This window comes from Anabrus simplex, chromosome 5 (genome assembly GCF_040414725.1).
Source record: "Anabrus simplex isolate iqAnaSimp1 chromosome 5, ASM4041472v1, whole genome shotgun sequence".
In the NCBI taxonomy this organism is placed as follows: Eukaryota; Metazoa; Arthropoda; class Insecta; order Orthoptera; family Tettigoniidae; genus Anabrus; species Anabrus simplex.
In genome coordinates this window covers 300,960,358-300,987,623 of record NC_090269.1, presented here as the reverse complement: position 1 = coordinate 300,987,623, position 27,266 = coordinate 300,960,358, and the positions used below count along the sequence as shown (strand labels likewise).

Below are 27,266 nucleotides of genomic sequence, written 5' to 3'. Positions count from 1 at the left end.
TTTCATGTTTAATGTTATCATTTTACTTTTTATTATGGTATTGTCACTCTTTTAACAATTTTTATCATTCAGCTCAGGGCCCTGACCTAATCCTTGTAAATTAAGGCTGATGATGTTCGCTATGTCGAACGAAACATGTTCCTTTATTTAAGACACCTCATGATTATTTTATAATTCAATGAGTAATATAATGTATTGAGTAGGTGGTTGTGATTAAAAGGATTTTATAATTTTAATATATTGTCCTCAATACGGTTCTATTATGAGATTAATTACATGTAACTTAGCTGCCTACCAGGCTACGAAAAGGAATAGATATCTTAATCTCAAAGTCAAGGTCAGCAAAATATCTAGAGATATTCAATTTTTAAAAGAATGTATGAAGCATGGACTAATTCCCAAATTTCTAAAACGCCTTCAAAGAAAAAACTTTTCGATTTCTGATTTACGTAAAACTCAAACGAAAGTTAACGAATTTTGGTTAAAAAACGAAATCAAGGCGCATTACAAAAAGAAATCGTTCCTAAACCTACAACTTTATAAGACGCATCTTGAAATATCCTCTAGTATGTCCCCATTAGAATGGAGTTCATACTCCATGTTTGTCAATGAAAAGGTACATGACATAGTGAAGACGAAACAAACAACATTAGACAGTAAACTGATACAATTGCAAAACGCTAAGAATAAACAGAGTAGTGTCAACAGTAAAACTAACCTCCCTTCCGCTGACTTAAATCGTTTTCCTACTACGGTGAACTTATCTAATACTGACTTTTCAGATAATGAACTATCCCTCCTTGATAAAGGCCTGAAATTTAATTGGCCTAACCCGAAAAAAACCGACGATCTGATTACTACAGTCGCGGAAATTGAATCTAACATTCAAAAACTCCCCGTAGAAGTGCATAAAGACATTAAATACGAAATAAAGAAAAAGTTTCCTTTTCTGGCGAAAGAACTGAAAACTACCTCGAATCCGACCCTTAGCAAACAAATACATGATGTAAGAAATAAAATTAATAATAATAATATCATCGTCACTAAAGCTGATAAAGGTCCCACCATAGTATTACTACATAAAGATGACTACATTAAAAAAACCGAAGATTTCTTCGCTAATGGCAGTTTTACTATTATTAATAAAGATCCCACCCCCAAAATCCAACGAAGTTTGAAGAACCTATTGAAGAATCTGCCGTTCTTACTACAAGAGCACGAGTATCAGAGGCTTATAATAATGAACCCGAAACTTCCAACTGCAAAAGCTTTGCCTAAAATCCATAAAAAAGACGTACCTATACGCCCTATCATCAACTGCATGAACAGCCCTTCTTACAAAGTTTCAAAATTTTTGCATAATTTTCTCAGTAAACACTTTAAATTCAATAATACAGCCTATATAAGAAATTCCGTTGAATTTTGTGAAAAATTATCGACATTCAATCTTGAGCATAATCATATAATGGTATCCTATGATATTACCAATATGTATTCCAATATTCCGGTAAGCAAAACTGTCAAGATTATTAAATCAAACCTTTTAAAACACAGTAACCTTAGCAAATGCGAAATAGATAATTTCATCAGTCTGTTAGAATTTGTACTTAATAACAACTATTTCACCTTCAATAATAGAATATATCATCAAAAGGGCCTAGCAATGGGTGACCCGATCTCGGGCATTCTAGCTAATATCTTTATGGATGATTTGGAAAATAACAAAATAATCAATAATATTAATGGTCTTCAATTATGGTTAAGGTATGTTGATGACACTTTTGCCATTATAGATACACAGAAAAACGATAGTCATAGTGTGCTAACATCCCTTAATGAGCTTGACAATGATGTCAAATTCACTAAGGAAGATGAGATCAATGGTTCTCTAAACTTTTTAGATTTAAACATTTCAAGAGAGAATAATAAGTTCATTTTTCAAATATTTAGAAAGCCTTCTTGTGCCCCCATCACTATAAGAAACGATTCCTTACATCCGCAATCTCATAAACAGGCTGCATTTTTTAGTCTTGTCTATAGAGCATTAAAAATCCCGCTGACAACTGAAAATCGCAAAAAAGAACTAAACTATATTAAGGATTTAGCCAGAATTAACGGCTATAATCCCTTAATGATTAATAAAATCATTAACAAGGTAAAATTAAAAACTGCAACAAAATTGATTCCAGACAAGCCTAAAAAAACTAAATATGCTCCCTTCACCTACACAAATCCAGGCCTATTTCAAGTTACTAACCCTCTAAAGAAATACGATATTAATATCGCTTATAGAACCCGATATACGAACCGTAATATATTCTTCAATTCAAATATAGTTAACATTAATCACAATAAATTCTCGAACTCTGGTATCTATAGGCTTAAATGCACCCATTGTGGATTCTCCTACATCGGACAGACTGGACGTAGCTTTTTGACCAGATACCTTGAACATTACAACGCTTCGAAACATAAAAAGTATTCCGCCATGAGCACCCATATGGAAGAGACTGGCCACAGTTTTACTACAATTGATAAAGACCTTCAAATCTTGAAATACGTCAATAAAAGTAAACTTATGACAGAGTTTGAGAACATTTACATATTCCTAGACCAGCATTTCAACGGGCATCAAAATTTAAATGATACTTCAGAAATTAAAAGTCCAATAATCGAGAAAATTCCAGAACTACTCTCTCTTTTCAATATAAATAATAATAACTTTACGAGAATATTTAATTATACAACTGTTAATAATACAACAACTACTACTCTACTGCCCTCTCATGCGACACCCCCTCCACGATTACCCGACCCGCCTAAGGAATCGGTCACCCCTCCTCCTCACATGACTCACTCCCCGCCTCTACGTATACATACATACAATACTAGAAGCAGCAATAAGGTTACTCGCCAGTTTGATTCGCGCAGCCAACGTTAGCGAACACCTCACACTAGTCCCAAGGGTAAGCCTCCTTCTAACTTTTACTAACTTTTTTTCATTATAACATAATTTTATTTTTCCTCCCTTTTCTTTCTTTTCAGATTTCTAACTCCAATTGTGCCATAATCTGCTCCATCCATTCTGGTTTGCTGGAACTCTCCCTACTTTCAAGTTATAGTTACTTAACGAGTCCACATTGGTGTCCTACGTTGTATAAGTTTAATTCTACTGCTAGCGTGTAAATACGGACTAGTTCAACCTGTATTTCCTTCTGGCATTGTGTTGGCTCTCCTACAGAATTCCTAACTACTGAAGTTTACGTCATTTCAACCTTAGCTTCGTCGCTTTGCGCCTTTTAACTGACTCAGCTTGACTCGCACTAATCAATAAACTCTATTTTAACTTTTGTTTTGCTCAATTAAGAACTCCATAGTCAACAATTAATCCACGCTTCACGCATTGACATATAATTTAAGATCTACTATATCTATATCTTTTTACTTTTACAACCTCATGTTTGTTTTAACTTTATAGACTACCATCATTCAAAGTATTCCTCTGCATACTTGCTGTTAATCTGTACATATTGTTATAATTTCATGTTTAATGTTATCATTTTACTTTTTATTATGGTATTGTCACTCTTTTAACAATTTTTATCATTCAGCTCAGGGCCCTGACCTAATCCTTGTAAATTAAGGCTGATGATGTTCGCTATGTCGAACGAAACATGTTCCTTTATTTAAGACACCTCATGATTATTTTATAATTCAATGAGTAATATAATGTATTGAGTAGGTGGTTGTGATTAAAAGGATTTTATAATTTTAATATATTGTCCTCAATACGGTTCTATTATGAGATTAATTACATGTGTTGAGAGGTTAGCAGCTGACCTACAAAACCTAGATGATAACGTCGCTTCGTTGATACTAGAGGATGAAAATGCCAACTTTGAGGCCGAGTATTTAACTGTTGAAGAATATAGAGAAAAGATGAAGCATGCAAGAGTGAAGATGGAGAATTTTACTGAGGCTAATCAGGTACAATTTGTGAATGTAGTGCAATCAAATGCTTCATCACCGGTTGCAGATAGGAGAAAATTAAGGCTCCCGAAAATAGAATCAAAGACATTTAACGGTGAGATTAAGGAATTTATAAGCTTTTGGAGCCAATTTAAGAGAATACATGAGGACGATGAGATGGACAACGAAGACAAATTCCAGTATCTGATTCAAGCAACTGTCGAGGGCTCAAGAGCACGAGAGATTGTGGATAGTTTCCCTGCCACTGCAGAAAACTATGAGAAAGCCATTGAAAGCCTGCGAAATAGATTTGGTAGAGAGGAACTTTTAACGGAATATTATGTAAGGGAGCTGTTGTCATTAGTAATTAAGAAGGCTAATGGTGCAGAAAACAAGAACGCTCGCGACGTATCTCTGCTGTATGATAACTTACAAGCTCACTTGCGTGGTGCAGAAAACAAGAACGCTCGCGACCTATCTCGGCTGTATGATAACTTACAAGCTCACTTGCATGCGCTGAAATCTATTGGCATTTCATCGGACAAGTATACAGTCATGCTATTTTCACTTGTAGAATCCTCCATACCAGAAGATATTCTGAAGATCTGGTTACAAAATCAGCCAACACTTCGTGAGGATGATGGAAGTCAAGTCTATGGAGATTGGTTAAAACATTTGATGTTATTTCTGAGGAAGGAAGTAGAAAATGGAGAAAGAATTTCGCTGGCAAATGCTGGATTTAAATTAAGTGAAGATAACGCCCAAAGAAACAGAAGAAAAGAGAAGCACCTTGACGAAGCCCCAGCAACTGCAATGGATCTACTCTCCTGTGAACACAAGAACACTAGAGTTGTCTGTATATTTTGTGACTAGTCTCATGAAAGTAAGCAGTGCTTCCAGGCACAGAGATTATCGCTGGAGAAAAAAGCGGGATATCTTGAGAAAGAAGAAAGGATGTTTCGTCTGCTTGAAGTCAGGGCATCGAGCAAGGGGCTGTAAACACAAAATAAGTTGCATTGTTTGTTGCAAAATGCATCATACGATTGTGTGCCCTCAACTGGAGACCAAGCAGAAGTGAGCATCAGAAGAGAAAGCAGAGAAAGTGCTGAATGTTTCGCTTTCAAATCAGTCAAGTTCAGGAGTAAGTTCTTCAGACCCTTCTAGTGAAGCTTGAGACCAACGGAAAATTGTGCACTGTAAGAACACTCATTTACACTGGTTCTCAAAGATCCTATATATTGAAGAGAACTGCGGAGGAAATGGGATGTATAGCTGTTGACTCTGAAACAGTGATACACGCACTGTTTGGGGGAGGTCCGACGAAAGAAATAAAACACAAGCGCTACAACATTAGATTGAAGAGTTTGACAGGAGACTTTTCATGTGAGGTACAGATGTTGGATCAGCCCCTAATATGTGGTGGCATCGCCCGTCCTAAAGGTGGTTCCTGGCTTAAAAAACTAAAGGCAATGGAGATTCATCTTACTGACATGGGAGTTGGACAGCCACCTGTTGAAGTACTGTTAGGAGCGGATGCATTAGGAAAACTGAACACTGGCACCATAAAGGGACTTCAGTGTGGTCTTACTGCCGTGCAAACGAGACTGGGATGGGTTGTGATGGGCAAGTTTATTACCGAAACTGAGTCAATGACCCATGCCACTATGCTAACAATGCTTCTAACCCACACCTATCGATTAGCGGATCTTTGGAATTTGGATGGTTTACCGGATAATCGAGGGATAGCAGAGAAGAGATTGATCTCAACGACATCAAAACTCTGTGCTATTGGGAAACTTGAGCGCTATGATGAGGTGTTACAAACGTGGCTAATGGGAGTAACACAAATCGTTCCAGAAGATGAAGTACAAGGACCTGGACATTATCTACCTCATCACGGGGTGTTCAAAGAGAACTAGACAAGTATAAGACCAGTGTTTGATGCCTCTTGTAAGGTGAATGACTGTCTGGCTAAAGGACCGAATCTATTAGATCTAATCCACTCAGTCCTTCTAAAGTTTCGTCGAGGGAGGATCGGCATGATCTCTGATATTAAGAAGGCTTTTCTTCAGATCTCTGTTCACGATCGGGATAGAGATTTTCTGAGGTTCCTTTGGTGGGAGAATCTCGAGGAGAAGATGATGAGGGTTATGAGACACTGTAGAGTGGTTTTGGAGTGAAATGCAGCCCATTTATTCTGGGGGCTGTCATACAGCACCATTTGGATCAATGTAAACCACCTCAGAGAGAGGTGGCAGAGAAACTGAGTAATTCATTTTATGTAGACAACTGCGTCATGTCAGTTGATCCAATAGAGGAACTGAAGACATTTGTGGAGCAAGCTACTGAGATCATGGCTGAAGCTAGATTTGAGCTGAGAGGTTGGGAGAACACTTCCTCACTACCAAACAATGAAGACTCAAGACTGGCACAAGTCCTCGGACTCTCGTGGGACAAGAATGAAGATAAACTGTTCTGCAATACTAATGGACTGAGTAAGCCTGAAGGAGCAAAAACTAGATCTGTTTTGTCAATGCTGCATAGAGTATTCGATCAAATCGGATTCAGTTCTCCTGTCACTCTCTTCCCTAAACTACTCCTGCAAAAACGCTGGAAGGCCAAGTTGAGTTGGGACTCCGAGCTACCAGAAGAACTGAAGTCAGAATTTCTGAAATGAGTTGAAGAACTACCTATTTTGAATGATGTACGGATACCTAGATGGACTTCACTGACAAATGCCGACTCCTGTTCCCTGCACATCTTTTCCGATGCAGCAAAGTTATCCTATACAACAGCTGTATTTCTGAGACGCGAAATTACACAGCAAGTAACTGTAAGTTTGCTACAAGCAAAATCGAGGGTTGCTCCACTCAAAAGTACAACTATTCCTAGGTTTGAATTGTTGGCTTGCTTAATAGGAGTATGTCTAGCCATACAAGTGAAGAAAGGGTTAAATATAACTGACATGAGGGAGTATTACAGGAAAGATTCAATCACTGCGTTGCACTGGATCACTAGAGAAGGTCACTGAGGAATATTTGTTGGGAACAGGGTGAAAGAAATCTGCACCAACTCCAATCCCAGGGACTGGAAACACATCCCTGGACAAGAAAACCCTGCCGATCTACCTTCCAGACTCTGTAATACAAGAAAGCTCCTAGAGTCGCGATGGTGGGAGGGTCCAAGCTGGCTCATATTGTCTGAAGAAGAATGGCCAAAGTCCCAGTCTGTCATAAATCAAGAAGAGGTAAACCAAGAGAGAAAAAAAGAAGATGTTTTATCGCTGGTTACCTCCTGTCAGAAAGAGGCATGTTCATCATCAGTTTTCCACTCCAGTTGCCCGGGTGTGGTTTACGAGCACTCTCCACTTCTGTCTGTCCATGTACCACTCTTCTCTCAAGACAACATCCTAGCTGATTCCTCTTGTTCCTATGTCCTCTTTCACTTGGTCCAGCCATCTCTTCCTAGGTCTTCCTACCAGTCGTTTTCCGGCCACGACTGTGTGTAGCCATTGTTTTGCTGTCCTTCCATCGTCCATTCGTTTGACATGGCCAAACCATTTCAAACGGGCCCTTGTCACTTTTTCATTCAGGGATGGGTACACACCAGCTTGCTCCCTTATTCTTTCATTCCTTACCCTGTCCCTTTTTGTCTTCTGTACCATAGTTCGTAGGAACTTCATTTCTGCGGCTTGTAGTTTGCTGTCCACTTGTTGGGTTGTTGTGCAGGTTTCTAGGCCGTATGTTATTATGGGGGTGAAGTATGATTGGAATAGAATCGGCTTTGATCTTAAGGGAACTTGTTCGTTCCAGAGGAGGTTCCGAACTTGATGGTAAAACTGAGCTGATTTTTGAATGCGGTTGTTAATCTCATGCTGTATTCTGTTATCACTTGAAATGATGCACCCAAGATATTTATATTGGTCTACTGTTTCCAGTTGTGTACCTTCCAGCATTATTTTTCCTTTCTTCTTCTGCCTGTTGACAGACATAGTAACAGTTTTCGATTTATTTATTGTTAATCCGTGTGCATTCAAATGTTCATTCCAGGTGTTCAGCCTCTCTTGGACTTCCTTCTCTGTATTTCCCCAAATTACTACATCATCTGCAAATGCAAATGCATTGATGCCCATATTGTTCTTCTGCTTAATTTCTTTCATGACTTCATCCATGACAGTGATAAAAAGTAATGGTGAAAGGGTACTGCCTTGTTGCACTCCTTTAGTGGTTTGGAACCAATCAGAATTACCGTTTCCTATCTGTACGCAACTGCAGCAGTCTTCGTAAAGCATTTTAACTTTCTGGATAAGCCCTTTGGGTACATTCTTCTTTCTTAAACATTCCCATATAGTCTTCCTTGGAACATTATCAAATGCTTTTTCGAGATCCAAAAACACTAGTGTTAAGTCTTTGCCCTTCTATCTATTTCTCTACATACAACAAGATCCTTCGAATGGTAGTGTGGATGCAGCGATTCATTAACAACACAAGGAAGAATAATATTACTGGAGAGTTGTCTGCCAGAGAATTGGATGCTGCCGAAAGGAATTTAGTATAGATCGTCCAACAAGAAAGTTCAGATATAGAAAGAATCGCGCTGTATATGTTTTGATTCGGTAATTTGTTAGAATCAAAACGTGGGAGGATGTTAGATGACAGGCTGTGTTTATTTTGTGCACTTGGGAACTCTAGGACTTTTTTTATCCAAACCTCTGTTCTGTTGTTTAACTAAAAAGAAATCGAGATATGTGAAATAAGCGTCAATAAATACCTAGTGGAAGAATAAAATGGGTAGTTTTGTTTCTGTCCTAACATTAGATACAAAAGCGCCCAATATGGTGGTGAAATCCTCTTTCTCATCTTCCATTGTAATTTGGTCAACGGTATACGGTTCGTAGTCAGTTTATGGAAATCTTGTACTGTGTAAATTAGGCCTACATCGGCTTTTCAAGGTTATGTTGAAACCGAAAATATGGTTGTGAACTGTTTCGAATGTAAGTATCGCTCTTCTGGTTCTTGAATACATTAAATTCAGTTCTGCCCATCACTAATCACAATCAAATTGGAAAGAGAACTTCCAAAATTATGATTATTCGCAACCTTGAGCTCAGCTGGAAAACGCGCTCACTGTACAAGTCGATATGAGTGCGAAATGATACAAAGCTTTAAATATAACGTGCACAAATAAAACAACTGAGGTTTTTACAACTTTTTAACACAAAAACATGAAATTCAGAGTCTTATATTAGGACGAAAACGGTAATAGGCAATCCCAAAACCTCCCATGGCTTTATGTATGTAAGGTGCAACATCTGTTCTGGTCTCGATAAAATAATCGTGTACGATAATATTAAAATACTACTGTAAATTTGTGTTACTTAACAAGGGGCAGTTTTGATTCCCGCCTGAAAGCCCAGTGACTATACAGCGCCCTGAGGGGGATACACTCGAAAATGTGGAAAAAAAAACATCTAACCGTGGACATAATGTAGACATTTTTCAAGTACGAACATTTGACGAATTCTTTTCGTCTTCAAGTATACCTGTCGAAATATGCTCCGTCTCCTTTCAATTGTTGTGATAATAATAATAATAATAATAATAATAACAACAATAACAACAACAACAACAATAATAATAATAATAATAATAATAATAATAATAATAATAATTCGAGCTCAACATTTGCATTAGTTACCCATGGGTGAGAAAATATTGTTTTCAAGTTATATCTGTTTACCACCCTTGTGTCATGTTACAACGGCAAAACCATTTTTTGAAAGTGTACCGGTTGGTACACCTCTACGCCGCACTTTTGAATTTTCCGCCTTAATGTACTCCCCTACAACAGAAACTCTGAACTTTAAAAACTGAATTATCTCAACAGGTTCTCAGAAGATGTCACTGTGTTAATTTCGAACTGCTTTTGTTTACTAATTATCAAGAAGTGTGGACAATCACTCATAGATGTCTCTACTGTAAAACTGGGATCAAGCACCCTGGTGCGAAATGAATGAACTTTCTTGAAGAAATCTTGTATTCAGAAGTTTTGTCTTTACCAAATTTTGTTCTTTCATTTGTGGGTTCGCAATATTAATCTTTCTTTCTGCCAGTTTTGAACTTAGCCAATCAGGAATTTCTGCAATTAAGTTCCAACCAATCCTAGGTTTCTTCTATTTTGATGTGTAACTTTAGCCAGCCAATAAAGTTGAGTGGGTGTGTCTTAATTATTCATGAAAGGTCTCGAATCTTCCCGGAGTGTTTAAAAACTGCTGATTTTCACGGCTCGTCGGCACTTCAACAACATCTAGCTTAGTGTATGGAAGTATAGCAGGGGGGGGGGGGTAGCGCCTCTTCCTTCGGGCAGCAGCTCTTCAACAAAGGTAATGGCCGTTTAACATCTTCATTTCTTGCTAGCTCAGCAGTTTAACCCTCGGGGAAGGTCCGAAACCTTTTCAATGTAACATACCTGTCTAAAAATGTAACTTAGTGCCGGCTTATGTAAAATTTTCTTATTACTTTAACTGTAAATCGGGGACAGAGAGTGCTTTACCCTCTAGAGCTCCCCTTCATTTTTGATTTGAAGTGACTACGCTTTCATAACCGATTTTCTACTCTTAATGTATTAACCGTTTCTTATACGAGTCACCTCCCTAGTGTGGGAATAGCCCCTGTATAATCAGCCTAGTGCCCCTTAGGTTTTAACAAGTGTTCATGTAGGAGTGCAAGTACACGCCTCCATTCTGCTTTGCATTTTGGGCCATTTACTTATCCTATTCTTTTTCAACGAAGGCCCAGTAGGTTGGGTACAAGATACCCCTGTTTCTTTGTAGATGTGCCTTGAGGGCAGTTGATAGTAATGTTGGTTGTTGCCTTTGATAGGCTCAGAAAATTGAGAGTGGGTTAGCTCTTTTATTTGTGGTAAAAGCGCCTCAGAGAGGCTTAAGATGTGAAGGTGGGAGCAAGTGCTCCATGTTTTTAGGGGTTTTCTGCCCTTTGGTAAATATGTGTTTGGGAGCTGAGAGCTCAGGAAATGTAAAGTGAAGGCTTGAAGCCTAAGTTCTGTTATACCACCAAATTTTGTCGTTCCTAGACTTAAATTTTGTTACTGGTACATTTTTACTTGTTGTTATTGGTTAAAGTTGGAAATTCTATATCAAATCTGTTAAGTTTGGCTGTTTTGAAAATATAACCTTTCATGAAATTTTAATTCATTTCTCGGTTTTGTAGTTAGACCCATTCCAGCCCGCACCTCCTTTCACCTCTGCTGTTCCACGGGTAACCCCGTAACAGAAAGTAAGACAGAGCATCTCCCAGGAACGATCCTCTAAGTGAGCGTAAATGTCTGTTTTTCTGAAGATGTTAGGAAAAAGAAAAATCTCTTTGGGAACTGAGAAAAAATAAAACTAGAGGAACTGGAAAATATAGGATGAGGAAGCCCGGCAGGTTCGAATCCAGTTCAGTTTAGTGGTATTTGAAGGTGCTCAAACACACCAGCCTCATGTCACATAAAACAACTCCTGTGGGGCATCTCTAACAACCATAAATATACTGTAGTTGGTGGGTTAGCTTCCTTGTCCAATTTAAATTTGTAAACTTTATTGTTACCTTTCCTCTGAAAATAACTGGTTTGAATTCTGTTTCTCCTACTCCTATTTTTAACCTGCTTTTTCCACAGTATGCATGTTCCATATTAAGTCTGGAGATCTCTCAAAATGGCCCCCCACAATGTATGTAAACACAGTGATGAAACTAGAGGTGCTGGCCTTCTGACCCCAACTTGGCACCGATCCTGGCCTCAGTTCGGTGGTATTTGAAGGTGCTCAAATACGTCAGCCTCGTGTAAGTAGATTTACTGGCACGTAAAAGAACTCCTGCAAGACGAAATCCCAACACCTAGGCGTCTCCGTGAATCGTAAAAGCAGTTAGCGGGACGTGAAAACAGTAATATTATTATTAGAAAATACTTTTCGGTTAATCCGAAAATGTTGTAATCCGAACAGACTCCGGTCCCAATTAGTTCGGATTAATGAGACTCTACTATATCTGAATTCCTTGAAATATTTACACATTCAAAGTTTCCGCCTGTATTTTTAGTCATAAAAGTGTGTTAATTACGTAAGAAAATACAATAAACTTCAAATGCAATTTTGTCAGCAATACTTAAATTCTGGTTCGTCCTTGTCCAGCCATTCACCCCTCACACCTCTTTCCCCTCTCTGCTCCACGGAAATAAGATGTAACAATTATTACACACAATTTGAATGCAAAATTTAACCACATGGACAATCTGTGGTTAGAATCGTGAAACAGTTCAATTTAAGAAAATAAAAGCATAATATGTTCAATAAAATGTTTGAGGGATCATGACTAACACACAAAACTGGTAAGAATGAAAACATAATTGCCCAAATACAAAACAGACCATGCTCTATGGTTGTTAAAGCAACATACCTACAAATCATTTGATGGTAGACCAAAGCTTTGAATCCAAGAAAGACAAACCTGGTTTAGGCACTTCTTGAATGTTTGGTTCTGGAGTAGGTTCTTCCATGTCCTTGGTCAGATCATCTGCTTCTTCTTCGCTTTTATGTTTCTTGCTCACTCCAACCGCAGGACTACGGCCACTAAAAAGGAACAATAATCTCAGATGCACATAACCAACAATTTATCCTATAATTACATTCAGTTGGTGGTAGCGATGATTGTTTTATGAGGAAATACAACTGGGCAATCATCCTCTATTAACAGTAATCAGAGAAAAATGTGGAAGGGGTCCAACACTTTGAAAAATGAAGATATCAGCCAAATAAAGACAAGGGCCACAAAGGGCGTGAAAATGAAAGACTCCCTAGCCCTCGCAACCTACCAGTGTTGGGGTGGCAAGAGAACAAGAGCTGATCAAGGTGGGTCAGATAGGATAGATGAAAGTGAGAAGCCTGGCACAAATGGAAACAATGCCGGGACACAGAAATGGCCCAGTGGTTACAAACTTATGCTCCCACGTTCAGAGCCCAGGGGCCCCTTTGTCACCCCTTAAAACAGGCAGAGGCTACCACGGGTGTTATTCTACTGCCCACACCCACATTCACAGAAAATGCTAATCATAATTAATATAGGTCTTTTCTGTTCTGATGCTGGGCAGCCTACATGTTGTCAGGGGAAATGTCACTGCCCAATCAGAAAAAAAGATCACCTGGCTGTGGCGCTGAGAACTACTCAGTCGCCCGGGGAGTTTGCCGCGCTCACTTCGCTCCACAAACTGCTGTGTTGTCGAGTAGTCTTACAGTGTGCGTTGGGTATTACAAAGAGCTTGTTTGATGAGTTTATTTTAGGATTATTCTTGTTTCATCAGTAATTCCTGTCGCACCCTTTACTGCATTCTTTGATTAGCGTGTTCATGGCATGTGATGTGACGTTAATTTGTTTCTATTCTAATGTTTCTATTTGCATTGCTCTATGTTGTTTTTGTATATAATAACTGCACTATATATCTTACAAAGGCGAAGAGGAAGGACATAAGGAGCCAGGGTAGAAAAATGATCAGCAATGTTAATGGATAATTTCAAAGGGAAGCAGAAAATAATGGCCCTTTAGTGAGTGTGTATAAAGTGCTGTAGGGAATGTCTGAAGCTTGTCAAGTTAGTACGTGAACCGTTCAGCGTATTGTAAAGGAAGGTAAAGATAGGACCCAGTCATCTGGCTCAATCTCATTTCAATCACCGAGCAAACTACTCAAAAGGAACTGTATAACAAAGACAATCGACGGATTCTATAAAGATGTAATTAGAATAACTCTCCTCAGTTATTACATAAAGAGTGAATACCCGGCACTGAACAAATTATGTGGTGATTTAGAAAGAGATATACAAATTAAATGGGGAGTTATTTCATTGTGGAGGATACTAAAGTCTATGGGGTTCAAGTATAAAAAAGCAACGATGGGAGAAGATTTTTAATGGAGAGAGCTGCAACAGCCAGAGTAACGTTTTTGAGAAAAATGCATCTCCTGTGGAATAAGGACCCATCGCCCCATATACTGTATTTAGATGAGACTCACATTCATTGGAATTACTCTCCAACAAAAATCTGGCAAGATAAAGAGGGTACAAGAGGTTTAAATATTCCTGTGGGGAAAGGTGTACGAATTATTTTTCGTCACATAGGTTCCAATCACACTGGTTTTCTACAGGAATGTAAATTGTTTTTCAGGCCAAAGGTGAAATTGGCCAGTGATAACTACTACACTGATATCAATGCTATGGTTTTTAAAGGGTGGTTTTTTTAGTTTTTAGACGCTCTTGACGAAAGGAACATCAAAGATGCAGTGATTGTAATAGACAATGCCAGCTACCATTCAGTACAGCTAGAACGAATTCCTACAACGAACACACGAAAAGCTGATATTATACCGTGGTTATCTGCTAGGAATATTCTTCATGACAGTAATCACACCAGAGTCGAACTGTTGTCTCTTGTGAAACTATTCAAGCCAAAGGAAAAATGTACAAAATTGATACACTTGCTGACAGAAGGGATCTTACAGTTGTAAAACTGCTGTAGGGAAAAGGAACAAAATGTCAAACTAGCTGACGTCCAATCTTTAATGGAAGAAGAGCTGGATATAATAACTGAACAGCAATGGAAGGCTTGTGTGTCACAGCTGAAAAATTTCAAGAGAATGATTACAAAAGGGATGTGGTATTGGACATAGTCATTTATGATATCATCATAAATCTGCTAGACGACAGCCACAGTGAGGAGTTGAGTGACGAGGATATTTCCGGTGACAGCTCTGGTGACGATGGTGAGTATCGGAGTGCTGTAACACAGATCCTTCAGCTAGAACAGGGTAAGATAAAGGAGGAAAATAAGAAAGTAAGAAAATGTGTTGTGTAACTGTACTTTTGAACAAATTGTTTTTCGGCCTGTTGTCAAAGCACTTGTTACATGCATTAATAATTAACTCATATCATACTACATTGAAATATAATAAAATAATAGAAATAAATAATAAATAAAAATAAAATAAATGTATAAAAATAATCAAACTCATCCACGGGCCAGACTCGAACTAAAACGTACAAAGCTTTGTATTTCATAGTTATGTGGATTCAACACAACTTCAACGCGCGCGGGCATTTCTGGCAACGTTGTAGTAGTGGCCTCTGTCTCTCTCCCTACCGGCCTCTTGCGTCGTGCTGGATTGGTCGGCCTCATGCTCCCCGCTTCCCCTGACAGCATGTAGGCCGCCCGCCACCAGTACTGAAGAGAAATATAAATGATAAAATATAATCACAATTACAGACTTCAGATACAACACCTTTTGCGTTTAACTTGCTTCGGTGGTGGTGAAGGTGATCGTTTTCGCTTTGCCTTCTTCTTAGTTCTCTCAGGATCAGGACTCATCAAGTCTTCAACAGACAGACGACACTGAAAACATAGTTCATTAAAACAAATGTGAGAATAAATTAAATTATTGCACCAGTGGATTATTATTATTATTATTATTATTATTATTATTATTATTATTATTATTATTCATTTACTGCTGGCAACTCGGAACATACCACTTATGATATAGATGATGATTCCCATTGGGTACCTGAAATAAATAAATAAATGGTCCGTTATTGGCCACTATAAATTTTCCAGCCAACCAGGAAAGGACCATTTATATTGGTATTGGTACCATTCACATTGATATTATAAATTTACTCATTCGGGACAAATATTTCAGGTTCCCTATGGGAATCAACATCTATATCATCTGATGGCCAGGCAGGCATCAATTTTTGGTAATGACACTAAGTCTCTCATAGCACATTGGCACTGCTGGTGCCTCACAGTAGCCTAATACCGTGGCCTCCACGGTATGCACTAGCCATGCGTCTTGGTGGGTGTGCTATTTACCAACTGTTGAGGCCAACTTAGCACACTGGGGCGAAACACTGGCAACCAATAATGAGTTGGCTGGAAAATTTATAATGTAGAATAATGGACCATTTATATTGGTATTATAAATTTACTCATTCAGGACAAATATTTCAGGTTCCCTATGGGAATCAACATCTATATCATCTGATGGCCAGGCAGGCATCAATTTTTGGTAATGAGACTAAGTCTCTCATAGTGCATTGGCACTGCTGGTGGCTCATAGTAGCCTACGCACTGACCTCCACTGTATGCACTACCCATGCGTCTTGGCGGGTGTGCTATTTACAAACTGATGAGCCCAACTTAGCATACTGGGGTGAAATGCTGGCAACCAGGAATGAGTTGGCTGGAAAACTTATAATGTCCAATAACGGACCATTTACATTGGTATTATAACATACCACTTAGTCGAGCACCTTGTCTCATTTCTCCCCAAACTTCACAAAATTTTCCTTTTGTCGGAAATCACCCAAACTAATCGAACTTCTTTTCTTTGGATTTTTTCCTGTTCTTGAATCAAATAATCCTGGTGAGGGTCCCATACACTGGAACCATACTCTAGCTGGGGTCTAACCAGAGACTTATATGCCCTCTCTTTTACATCTTACTACAACCCCTAAATACAGTAGTACCTACCCTCATAACAATGTGCAGAGATCTGTACCCTTTATTTACAATCATATTTACGTGATTACCCCAATGAAGATCTTTCCTTATATTAACACCTAGGTACTTACAATGATCCCCAAAAGGAATGTTCACGCCATCAACGCAATACTTAAAACCGAGAGGACTTCTATTTGTGAAACTCACAACCAGACATTTTTTTTTTGCTAGTGGCTTTACAGTAAATATGTTGGAAGATAGTCCGCCTAGTCAATACAATTCATTTATTTACCTTTCACCTTAACATCTAGTACATGTTTCGAGAATATTATGCATTCTCTTCCTCAGCTAGTGGATTAAAATTCAGTATACAATAAGACCTGACTAAAATACGGGGGCCCCCATTAAAATTCAAAACAATGAGTATGACAATGTGACACTCAAAAGTTTTGGATAGTACAAACATAGAATTAAAATCCCATTTTGTCAAGTACAAATTAAAAACACAATATAGTCTAATTAATGTCTAATTAAATACAACGTCTTGTGATGATAAGAATTCACAGTGTCCTTGAAGTTGCCTTGCGTAGTTCAAAAATGTTGAGTTAAGGATGAATGGAATTGCATTTAAACTTGAAGTCCTGCCGATATCCACCGTTAATGGGTGTTAAAATGATGTCTATTTAAATTAAAATATTGGACACAGCGTCGTATAATGATGTGAAATCACAGTGTCCTAGGAATTATAATACTAATATCTTGCGTAGTTCAATTGGATTTGTACAAGAATAAATGAAGTTGCGTTAAAACTTGGAGTCCTGCCATTATCTTCGGTTGATAGATGTTGAGGCACCTGATGTTGTATACAACATCTATCTAACACATGCATGCCACACGTAATATTTACATCATCACACTGACCATTTTAACCTATTTTCAACCTGGCTGCATAATACATCTATCAACCGAAGATAATGGCAGGACTCCAAGTTTTAACGCAACTTCATTTATTCTTGTACAAATCCAATTGAACTACGCAAGATATTAGTATTATAATTCCTAGGACACCGTAATTTCACATCATTATACGACGCTGTGTCCAATATTTTAATTTAAATAGACATCATTTTAACACCCATTAACGGTGGATATCGGCAGGACTTCAAGTTTAAATGCAATTCCATTCATCCTTAACTCAACATTTTTGAACTACGCAAGGCAACTTCAAGGACACTGTGAATTCTTATCATCACAAGACGTTGTATTTAATTAGACATTAATTAGACTATATTGTGTTTTTAATTTGTACTTGACAAAATGGGATTTTAATTCTATGTTTGTACTATCCAAAATTTTTGAGTGTCACATTGTCATACTCATTGTTTTGAATTTTAATGGGGGCCCCCGTATTTTAGTCAGGTCTTATTGTATACTGAATTTTAATCCACTAGCTGAGGAAGAGAATGCATAATATTCTCGAAACATGTACTAGATGTTAAGGTGAAAGGTAAATAAATGAATTGTATTGACTAGGCGGACTATCTTCCAACATATTTACTGTTACTAAGTCAATAACGGATCCAATCCCGACCATCATGGTCAAGATTATTAATAGTGGCTTTACGTCGCACCGACACAAATAGGTCTTATGGCGAAGATGTGATAGGAAAGGCCTAGGAGTTGGAAGTAAGCGACCGTGGCCTTAATTAAGGTACAGCCCCAGCATTTACCTGGTGTGAAAATGGGAAACCTTGGAAAACCATCTTCACAGCAGCCAACAGTGGAATTCAAACCCACTATCTGCCGGATGCAAGCTCTCAGCCGCGTGCTCCTAACAGCACGGCCAACTCGCCCGGTCAACCTGACTTTTAACCCCGTTTATCATCATACCATTGCCTACTGCCACCTCACAACATTATCGAGGTCATTTTGCAGTTGCTCACAATCTTGTAACTTATTTATTACTCTATACAGAATAACATCATCTGCAAAAAACCTTATCCCTGATGCCACTTCTTTACTTATATCATTGATATATATAAGAAAACATAAAGGTCCAATAATACTGCCTTGAGGAATTCCCTCTTAATAATTACAGGGTCAGATCAAGATTCGCCTACTGTAATTCAGACGCTCTTTTGTCTAGTCCAATTGCACTCATTTTTGGCAGTGTTCTCCCATGATCTACCCCATCAAATGCCTTAGATAGGTCAATGGCTATACAGTCCATTTGACCTCCTGAATCCAAGATATCTGCTATATCTTGCTGCAATCCTACAAGGTGAGTTTCAGTGGAATAACCTTTCCTAAACCCCAACTGCCTTCTATCAAACCAGATATTATGGTAATTTTACAAACATGTCTAATATAATCAGAAAGAATGCTTTCCCAAAACTTACATGCTATGCGTGTCAAACTGACTGGCCTGTAATTTTCAGCTTTATATCTATCATCCTTTCCTTTATATACAGGGGCTACAATAGCAACTCTTCATTCATTTTGTGTAGCTCTTTCATGCAAACAATAATCAAATAAGTACCATATAATCCCGAATACCACCCGCCACCGAATAAGACTCGCACCCTAAATTTGAGACGGCAAAATATGGAATAAAATAAAAAATAACTTACATACCTACTTAATTTTCTTCAAATATACCACAAATATAAATTCTAACAGCTTACAATTAATAAAATTATCACAAAAATCATAAATAAAATCAATCCAATACTCAGATCATTCACAATTCACCGTTGTCATCTGAAGTTTCACCATAGGAACCTTCGTCGCTGACATCTTTCCACAAAGTCGCCCTCACTACAGTACCATTATGTTACATTCGAGGCGCTCATATGAAAGGAAAAGGGGCAGACAAAATGGCGAGCGGCAAGTTCAGGCAGTACAAATACATATAAATTGTCACTGAGACTCAGATCAATCTAAGTCTAGAAGGCGCAGAATTAATAAGACCATGCAAAGTAACTTTAAGACGGAACAGGTATTGTTTTAAAAAAATAATTGAAACTAATTCATTCTTTAACTTCAAGAAAAAGATGGTACAAGAAAAGTCATCGCAGAAGCAAGAAGAAGGAATCTATCGTCGTTCTGGAATAAAATAACAATCTAAATAAGAAGGTTAAAGTAATATTTCGAGCTAGATAACAGCACAGCAGTGAAGATACGAAAAGGATCTGAGATCTTTAAATTTAAAATATTAACAAAAGGTGACATTGGAGCCGCCGTAAGAAGAGGCGAGAAGGCAAAATTCCGTGCTACAAGCAACCTAGTACACTGAAGAATAACCAAAGTAGTAACTGGAATCCGTACTTAGCCTGACAAATAAAAATATATATATTTATCAACAAGAAAACACATCTGCATAATTATAGAGACGCAATTCCACATAGAGACAATTAAATATAGATATACTGAGAGACTAAAAATGAATAACTCAATTATATATACTGCCAGTATAATGTCATTTTCTACTTTCATGAGCAACTGTGACATCATGAGATCCGCTTAAACTGTGGGAGCAGATTACCTGGCATGCCATGATGAGGCTAAGCAGCAGCATGCATTGAGACCAGAGATGACAACTCGAGAGGTGGAATTCAGCCGCATGGAGAACACATAACATCCGAGCAGAAGGCAGCAGTCCCCAGAGGAGAGACGAGATATAAGATAAGTTTCCTGTGTAAAGATATTTATGACATTTCGTAGAAATAATTTATGTTGGTGAAATATTTAGCATAGATGAATCATATGTGCCAAATTCTAAACGTTAGTGGCAGGTCTTGGTTGTATAACCGCAAATACTAATTATTTTAAATAACACATACTGTATATTCAAATGTGAAGTGACATGGTTATGTTGATGTCCGTAATGAGTGTATATCGATTTAACATACCATTCTACACAGAAAGGCTATTCAGTTATGAACCCGGAGATGTTGGGAAGAATGCATATATCATAAAATATAGATGAGCTGTAAGAGGAAATCAGATTGACAAACATGACCGCACCTACTTAAAATAGAGGAAAAGATGGATCCTACTCGGGTTATGAGAATATTACAAAAGTAATATCGTCGAAGGAAAGTCGTATCGTAACAAATGTGATATTATAAGGAAGAAAGAGATGTTACATGTGAAGAATGATAATTCAGAAGAGATGGATTTGAATTATGTGTTAACTGAGATGGTGAGATTTAATGTTTATTTCATCGAGAGGTTATGTGAAAGAAGACGTTGCGAAGTCGTATGATACATGTTGACAGAAGATCGTATTTGGAATGGCTATCGTAGGGTTAGGTCATGTTGAGATGAATGTAATAGCAAGAGATCAGCTCATTCAATGTCAATTTGTGACACACTGTGACAGAATATGAGTAGTTATTAGACTCCATATGTTTAATGGTGAAGATGTAGGGATTTATGTCAAGTATTATCGTTGTGTTTAGAATCATTCTTTCCCAAACAAACAGTAGATTGATATATTGAGTTAATTTGAATTAATGGCACAGTGGTGTATGAAATAAGATTAAATTATGACTGATGGTAGGATAATATATGAATATTTGACACATCTTTCCGGTTGAATATGGAATGATTAATGAAAGGCATATTTGGCTTATTTATGATTGCTAGTGTTGCAAATGAGTTAATATAAGAGTGATAAAATAAGTATTTCATTTTTAACAGTATTTTAAGGGTATGGCAACAATCTTTAGCCGTATTAAGGAAACTTATCGAATATCTCAGCTCACATAAATCAAAAATATGTTCAGAAGAAGACACGATATGAAAATTTTCCCCACAATAATTAAATAATAAAGTTGAAAACCTTGTATAGGGACAACAGGAAGATCAATTATGAATTTACGTTAAAATTAATCAATTTGTGAGCATTATATTTTCAGTAAGGCATGTTGTTCACATTACAAAGCTTAAACTTTTCGACAGAGGAGTTGAATCATGATTTTGGAAGTTGTGTGATGTTAATTAATTCAGTAAAACGACTTTCGGTATTTAATGAATGTATTAGCATACAAGAAGAGACCCCATTTCAGTTATGCCATTACCATACAAAAATGAAAAGGAGTTGATTATGTGTTAAGCATCTTTTTTCTTTTCTCTTCAGATTATAATTTAATTTCATTTTATTCAGATTAGCATGCTAATAAACTAGTGTAAGAATTATTTTTTAATTATTACTTTTGAAAATAGGATAAGATATCTAGCGATAAGGTAATATAGTCACTGATGGTAATGTTTATTTCACATTGAATAGAGACGTACACTGGCAGAATCCGTCTAGTAAGCGATACTTAGAGGACTTGCCTGTAATCTTCTTCGGAACCCACGATAAATGAGTATGATAACGATGAGATGAATTTCTTCCCTGAGACGCTACCAGGATTTATCCATACTCCGACTTGGACACAGGTGAGGTGGACTACCGTCTACTGAATTTGAAATTCCACATTTCTTAAAGCGTTTGGACACTAAATCATTGGGAATGCGTGCCAATGCGGTCTTGATCCAGCTGCATATTAGTCCCACTTCAGGCCTCTTCACTCGTACTATCCACGATCCTTGAGTCCAATTAGTGGGGTAGGTCGAGGATAGTACGGTCATGACTTCCACCTTTCTTTGAATTTCTTTGCTCACTGTCGGAAGCAGAACTTAACATGCCCTGATGAAGGCCAATGCAATTTGGCTGAAAGTTCGGCTTCATTAAATAAATACAGTGGCTTTAATCCAGTATTCATTTATTTATTTTCGTTAATATTGTGAGCCATGAAAACCTACATTCATTACTTGTTTTCCTTTTGTCAGTTTCTTTTTCCCCTCTTCGGAAGTACTGGACAGGTGAATGATATCCATAAATGTCCCCAAACGCAAGAAAGATGAACAGGTTCATAAAACACTTTAACAGAATGAATAACAGTACTTCTAACATGTGAATAATTGGTGCTTTTTTAATTATCATAACCATTTGTTTAATATTTTTGCCTCCATTGCCTGACAAAAAAAAAAAAAAGTAACTTTTGAGAATTCACATTTCCCATGTTTGTAATACAATAAAATACAACAAATTTAAACTAAGGAAAATTACTCTTTCCTTACCTTATGAACTTTCTTTCGACCATTTTCATCCACTTCATAATCCTCTTCAGTCATCCATTCATTATACTGATCAAGATCAGTTACCCACATAGACGTCACCTAAAATAAAACAGAGAGAAGTAATTAATTCTTTTTCCTATTCAATATTACAGAGGACATAACAATTCAGTACTGAAGCTAGAAACTCTCAAGCTGTATTCAGGACACCGAAAATTTCCATTAGTGCTTCTACCTGTTACAAGATATTAGAATCATTCCGTATTGACGTTTTTCACCTTTGTAAAGCTTCTACCTCTTGTTTACAAGGGAAAGATAGTGGTTGTTATCAGTAGTGTTGCATGAATAAGACAATACCAAGCTTCCAAAAATGAAGTTTAAAAAAAAATTATATCCTGAAAATTCCATTCTGTGTGCAAAAAGGATTCAAAAGAGTTTATAACTGTATCATAATTCCATGTGATGATAATATTTTTGTTATTTCATGTTTGTGGGTTACTGTAGTCACGTCCTAGTTCGTGAACCATGGGCAACGGCTGAGTGGCCTAGTAAGTGGTCCTGAGAGTCGGGATACCAGTTGCTATGGAATGGGAGTGGGCATCTCGGACATATTCTGAGTCGTGGCCCTCCTTGTGCTCAGGTGGCTAGGACTATACAATTCACCGGTGGTCCATAACCCGTTAGAGGAGAGATCCTCACTTGGACTATGTGCAAGTAGGGCAGCATCCTGCTTCATGAATTTACCGAGCTCAGAACACTTTAAGCAAGCCTCGGACCTATGGGAGTAATGGAGTCCCACTCCCATTTGACAGGCGAGGGACTCCTTGGAAACAACTTGGCGAACGAAATGGAATTCGATGGGGAGCTATCAACATTAATGGGGCTTATGGAAGAAAGAAGGTAGAACTGGCTGAGTCAGCAAAGAGGATGCATCTTGATGTGCTCGGAGTAAGTGATATTCGGGTAAGGGGAGATAATGAGGAAGAGATAGGAGGTTATAAGGTGTACTTGACGGGTGTTAGAAAGGGAAGGGCAGAGTCTGGGGTAGGGCTCTTTATCAGGAATACCATTGCACGCAACATAGTTTCTGTTAGGCACGTAAATGAGCGAATGATGTGGATAGATTTGTCAGTGGGAGGAATTAAGACAAGAACTGTGTCCGTGTATTCACCATGTGAGGGTGCAGATGAGGATGAAGTTGACAAGTTTTATGAAGCATTGAGTGACATCGTGGTCAGGGTCAACAGCAAGGATAGAATAGTGCTAATGGGCGATTTCAATGCGAGAGTTGGGAATAGAACTGAAGGATACGAAAGGGTGATTGGTAAATGTGGGAAAGATATGGAAGCTAATGGGAATGGGAAGCGTTTGCTGGACTTCTGTGCTAGTATGGGTTTAGCTGTTACGAATACATTCTTCAAGCATAAGGCTATTCACCGCTACACATGGGAGGCTAGGGGTACCAGATCCATAATAGACTATATCTTAACAGACTTTGAATTCAGGAAATCTGTTAGGAATGTAAGAGTTTTTCGCGGATTTTTCGATGATACAGACCACTATCTGATCTGTAGTGAACTAAGTATCTCTAGGCCTAGGGTAGAGAAAGTGAAATCTGTCTGCAAACGAATAAGGGTAGAAAATCTCCAGGACGAGGAAATTAGACAGAAGTACACGGATATGATTAGTGAGAAGTTTCGAACAGTAGACAGTAAGCAGGCTCAGGATATAGAAAGTGAATGGGTGGCATACAGGGATGCTGTAGTAGAAACAGCAAGGGAATGCCTAGGAACAACTGTGTGTAAAGATAGGAAAAGGCGAACATCTTGGTGGAATGATGAAGTGAGAGCAGCCTGTAAACGTAAAAAGAAGGCTTATCAGAAATGGCTCCAAACAAGGGCCGATGCAGACAGGGATTGGTACGTAGATGAAAGAAACAGAGCAAAACAAATAGTTGTTGAATCCAAAAAGAAGTCATGGGAAGATTTTGGTAATAACCTGGAAAGGCTAGGTCAAGCAGCAGGGAAACCTTTCTGGACAGTAATAAAAAATCTTAGGAATGGTGGGAAAAAGGAAATGAACAGTGTTTTGAGTAATTCAGGTGAACTCATAATAGACCCCAGGGAATCACTGGAGAGGTGGAGGGAATATTTTGAACATCTTCTCAATGTAAAAGGAAATCATCATGGTGGTGTTACAAACAGCCAAGCTCATGGGGAGGAGGAAAATAATGTTGGTGAAATTATGCTTGAGGAAGTGGAAAGGATAGTAAATAAACTCCATTGTCATAAGGCAGCAGGAATAGATGAAATTAGACCTGAAATGGTGAAGTATAGTGGGAAGGCAGGGATGAAATGGCTTCATAGACTAGTAAAATTAGCACGGAATGTTGGTAAGGTACCTTCAGATTGGACAAAAGCAGTAATTGCACCTATCTACAAGCAAGGAAACAGGAAGGATTGCAACAACTATCGAGGTATCTCATTGATTAGTATACCAGGCAAAGTATTCACTGGCATCTTGGAAGGGAGGGTGCGATCAGTCGTTGAGACGAAGTTGGATGAAAACCAGTGTGGTTTCAGACCACAGAGAGGCTGTCAGGATCAGATTTTCAGTATGCGCCAGGTAATTGAAAAATGCTTCGAGAGGAATAGGAAGTTGTGTTTATGTTTCGTAGATCTAGAGAAAGCATATGACAGGGTACCGAGGGAAAAGATGTTCGCCATACTGGGGGACTATGGAATTAAAGGTAGATTATAAAAATCAATCAAAGGCATTTATGTTGACAATTGGGCTTCAGTGAGAATTGATGGTAGAATGAGTTCTTGGTTCAGGGTACTTACAGGAGTTAGACAAGGCTGTAATCTTTCACCTATGTTGTTCATAGTTTACATGGATCATCTGCTGAAAGGTATAAAATGGCAGGGAGGGATTCAGTTAGGTGGAAATGTAGTAAGCAGTTTGGCCTATGCTGACGACTTGGTCTTAATGGCAGACTGTGCCGAAAGCCTGCAGTCTAATATCTTGGAACTTGAAAGGAGGTGCAATGAGTATGGTATGAAAATTAGCCTCTCGAAGACTAAATTGATGTCAGTAGGTAAGAAATTCAACAGAATTGAATGTCAGATTGGTGATACAAAGCTAGAACAGGTCGATAATTTCAAGTATTTAGGTTGTGTGTTCTCCCAGGATGGTAATATAGTAAGTGAGATTGAATCAAGGTGTAGTAAAGCTAATGCAGTGAGCTCGCAGTTGCGATCAGCAGTATTCTGTAAGAAGGAAGTCAGCTCCCAGACGAAACTATCTTTACATCAGTCTGTTTTCAGACCAACTTTGCTTTACGGGAACGAAAGCTGGGTGGACTCAGGATATCTTATTCATAAGTTAGAAGTTAGAGACATGAAAGTTGCAAGAATGATTGCTGGTACAAACAGATGGGAACAATGACAGGAGGGTACTCAAAATGAGGAGATAAAGGCTAATTTAGGAATGAACTCGATGGATGAAGCTGTACGCATAAACCGGCTTCGGTGGTGGGGTCATGTGAGACGAATGGAGGAGGATAGGTTACCTAGGAGAATAATGGACTCTGTTATGGAGGGTAAGAGAAGTAGAGGGAGACCAAGACGACGATGGTTAGACTCGGTTTCTAACGATTTAAAGATAAGAGGTATAGAACTAAATGAGGCCACAACGCTAGTTGCAAATCGAGGATTGTGGCGACGTTTAGTAAATTCTCAGAGGCTTGCAGACTGAACGCTGAAAGGCATAACAGTCTATAATGATAATGTATGTATGTATGTAGATTTTTGTTATTTCTAGATTTCTGTCTGAGAAATAACGTAGTTATTGGTAATACCTGGTATTACAAACAGAAAAGTCACAAAATCACCAGATATGGATAGAATGGGCAACAGGAGTCCATCACTGATTATATTATGATAGATAAACATATACAAGAAATGTTGCTGGATGTGCAAGTGATCCCAAGTGTGTCTCTTGACAATGATCATAGGCTCCTTGTTAGTTGTCTCAGGTTTAAAAAGTTGAAGAAATAAAGAACCATCCAGGACAAGAAATTAAAGGTATGGAAATTGAAGGATAAAGAGAAGGCCACAGAATATCAAGAAAAAATCCAGCAGCAAATACCAAAAACACACTGGAACAGTTCACGAAGAATGGAAAAATTTCAAGGAATGCTTGGCCAAGAACAGAGGAGACATGTGGAAGAACAAATGGCAAAAGGAAATGGAAAGAGACACCATGGTGGAATGATAAAACAAGAGACAAGACCTTAAAAAGAACAATGCCTACAGAAAATATTTCAAAAGTCGAACAGATAAGGACAAAGAACTCTATAAGTTGGAGAAAAAAGAATCTAAGCAGGTTGTCAGAGCAGAAAGAGAAAAATGGTTGAATGAATGGAGTGATAAACTAAATGCAGATGTAGATGGCAACAGAAAAATGTTGTATGGAATGATTAAGAATAGGAGGAGGGGCAAAGAACAGACTAATTATCTGACTAGTGATAGTGGGTATCTCATAACAGAGAGAGATTAAAGAAGAATGGAAGAATTATTTTGATAAGCTGTTAAATGTGAATATCACAAACATTCTATTAGATAG

At 38.0% G+C, this 27,266-nt stretch overlaps 1 protein-coding gene across 2 annotated transcripts in view; it reads right to left on the bottom strand.

The window, feature by feature from the left end:
- The window catches only part of mor (SWI/SNF- related protein mor), a 183,895-nt gene that overhangs the window by 82,895 nt on the left and 73,734 nt on the right, over positions 1–27,266 (bottom strand). For both annotated transcript variants that reach the window (XM_067147474.2, XM_067147475.2), the window contains exons 6-8: positions 22,644–22,742; positions 15,292–15,401; positions 12,474–12,595 (exon numbers count right to left, since the gene is read on the bottom strand). In XM_067147474.2, the coding sequence (XP_067003575.2) occupies positions 12,474–12,595; positions 15,292–15,401; positions 22,644–22,742 (331 nt within the window). The remainder of the gene's footprint in view (positions 1–12,473; positions 12,596–15,291; positions 15,402–22,643; positions 22,743–27,266) is intronic.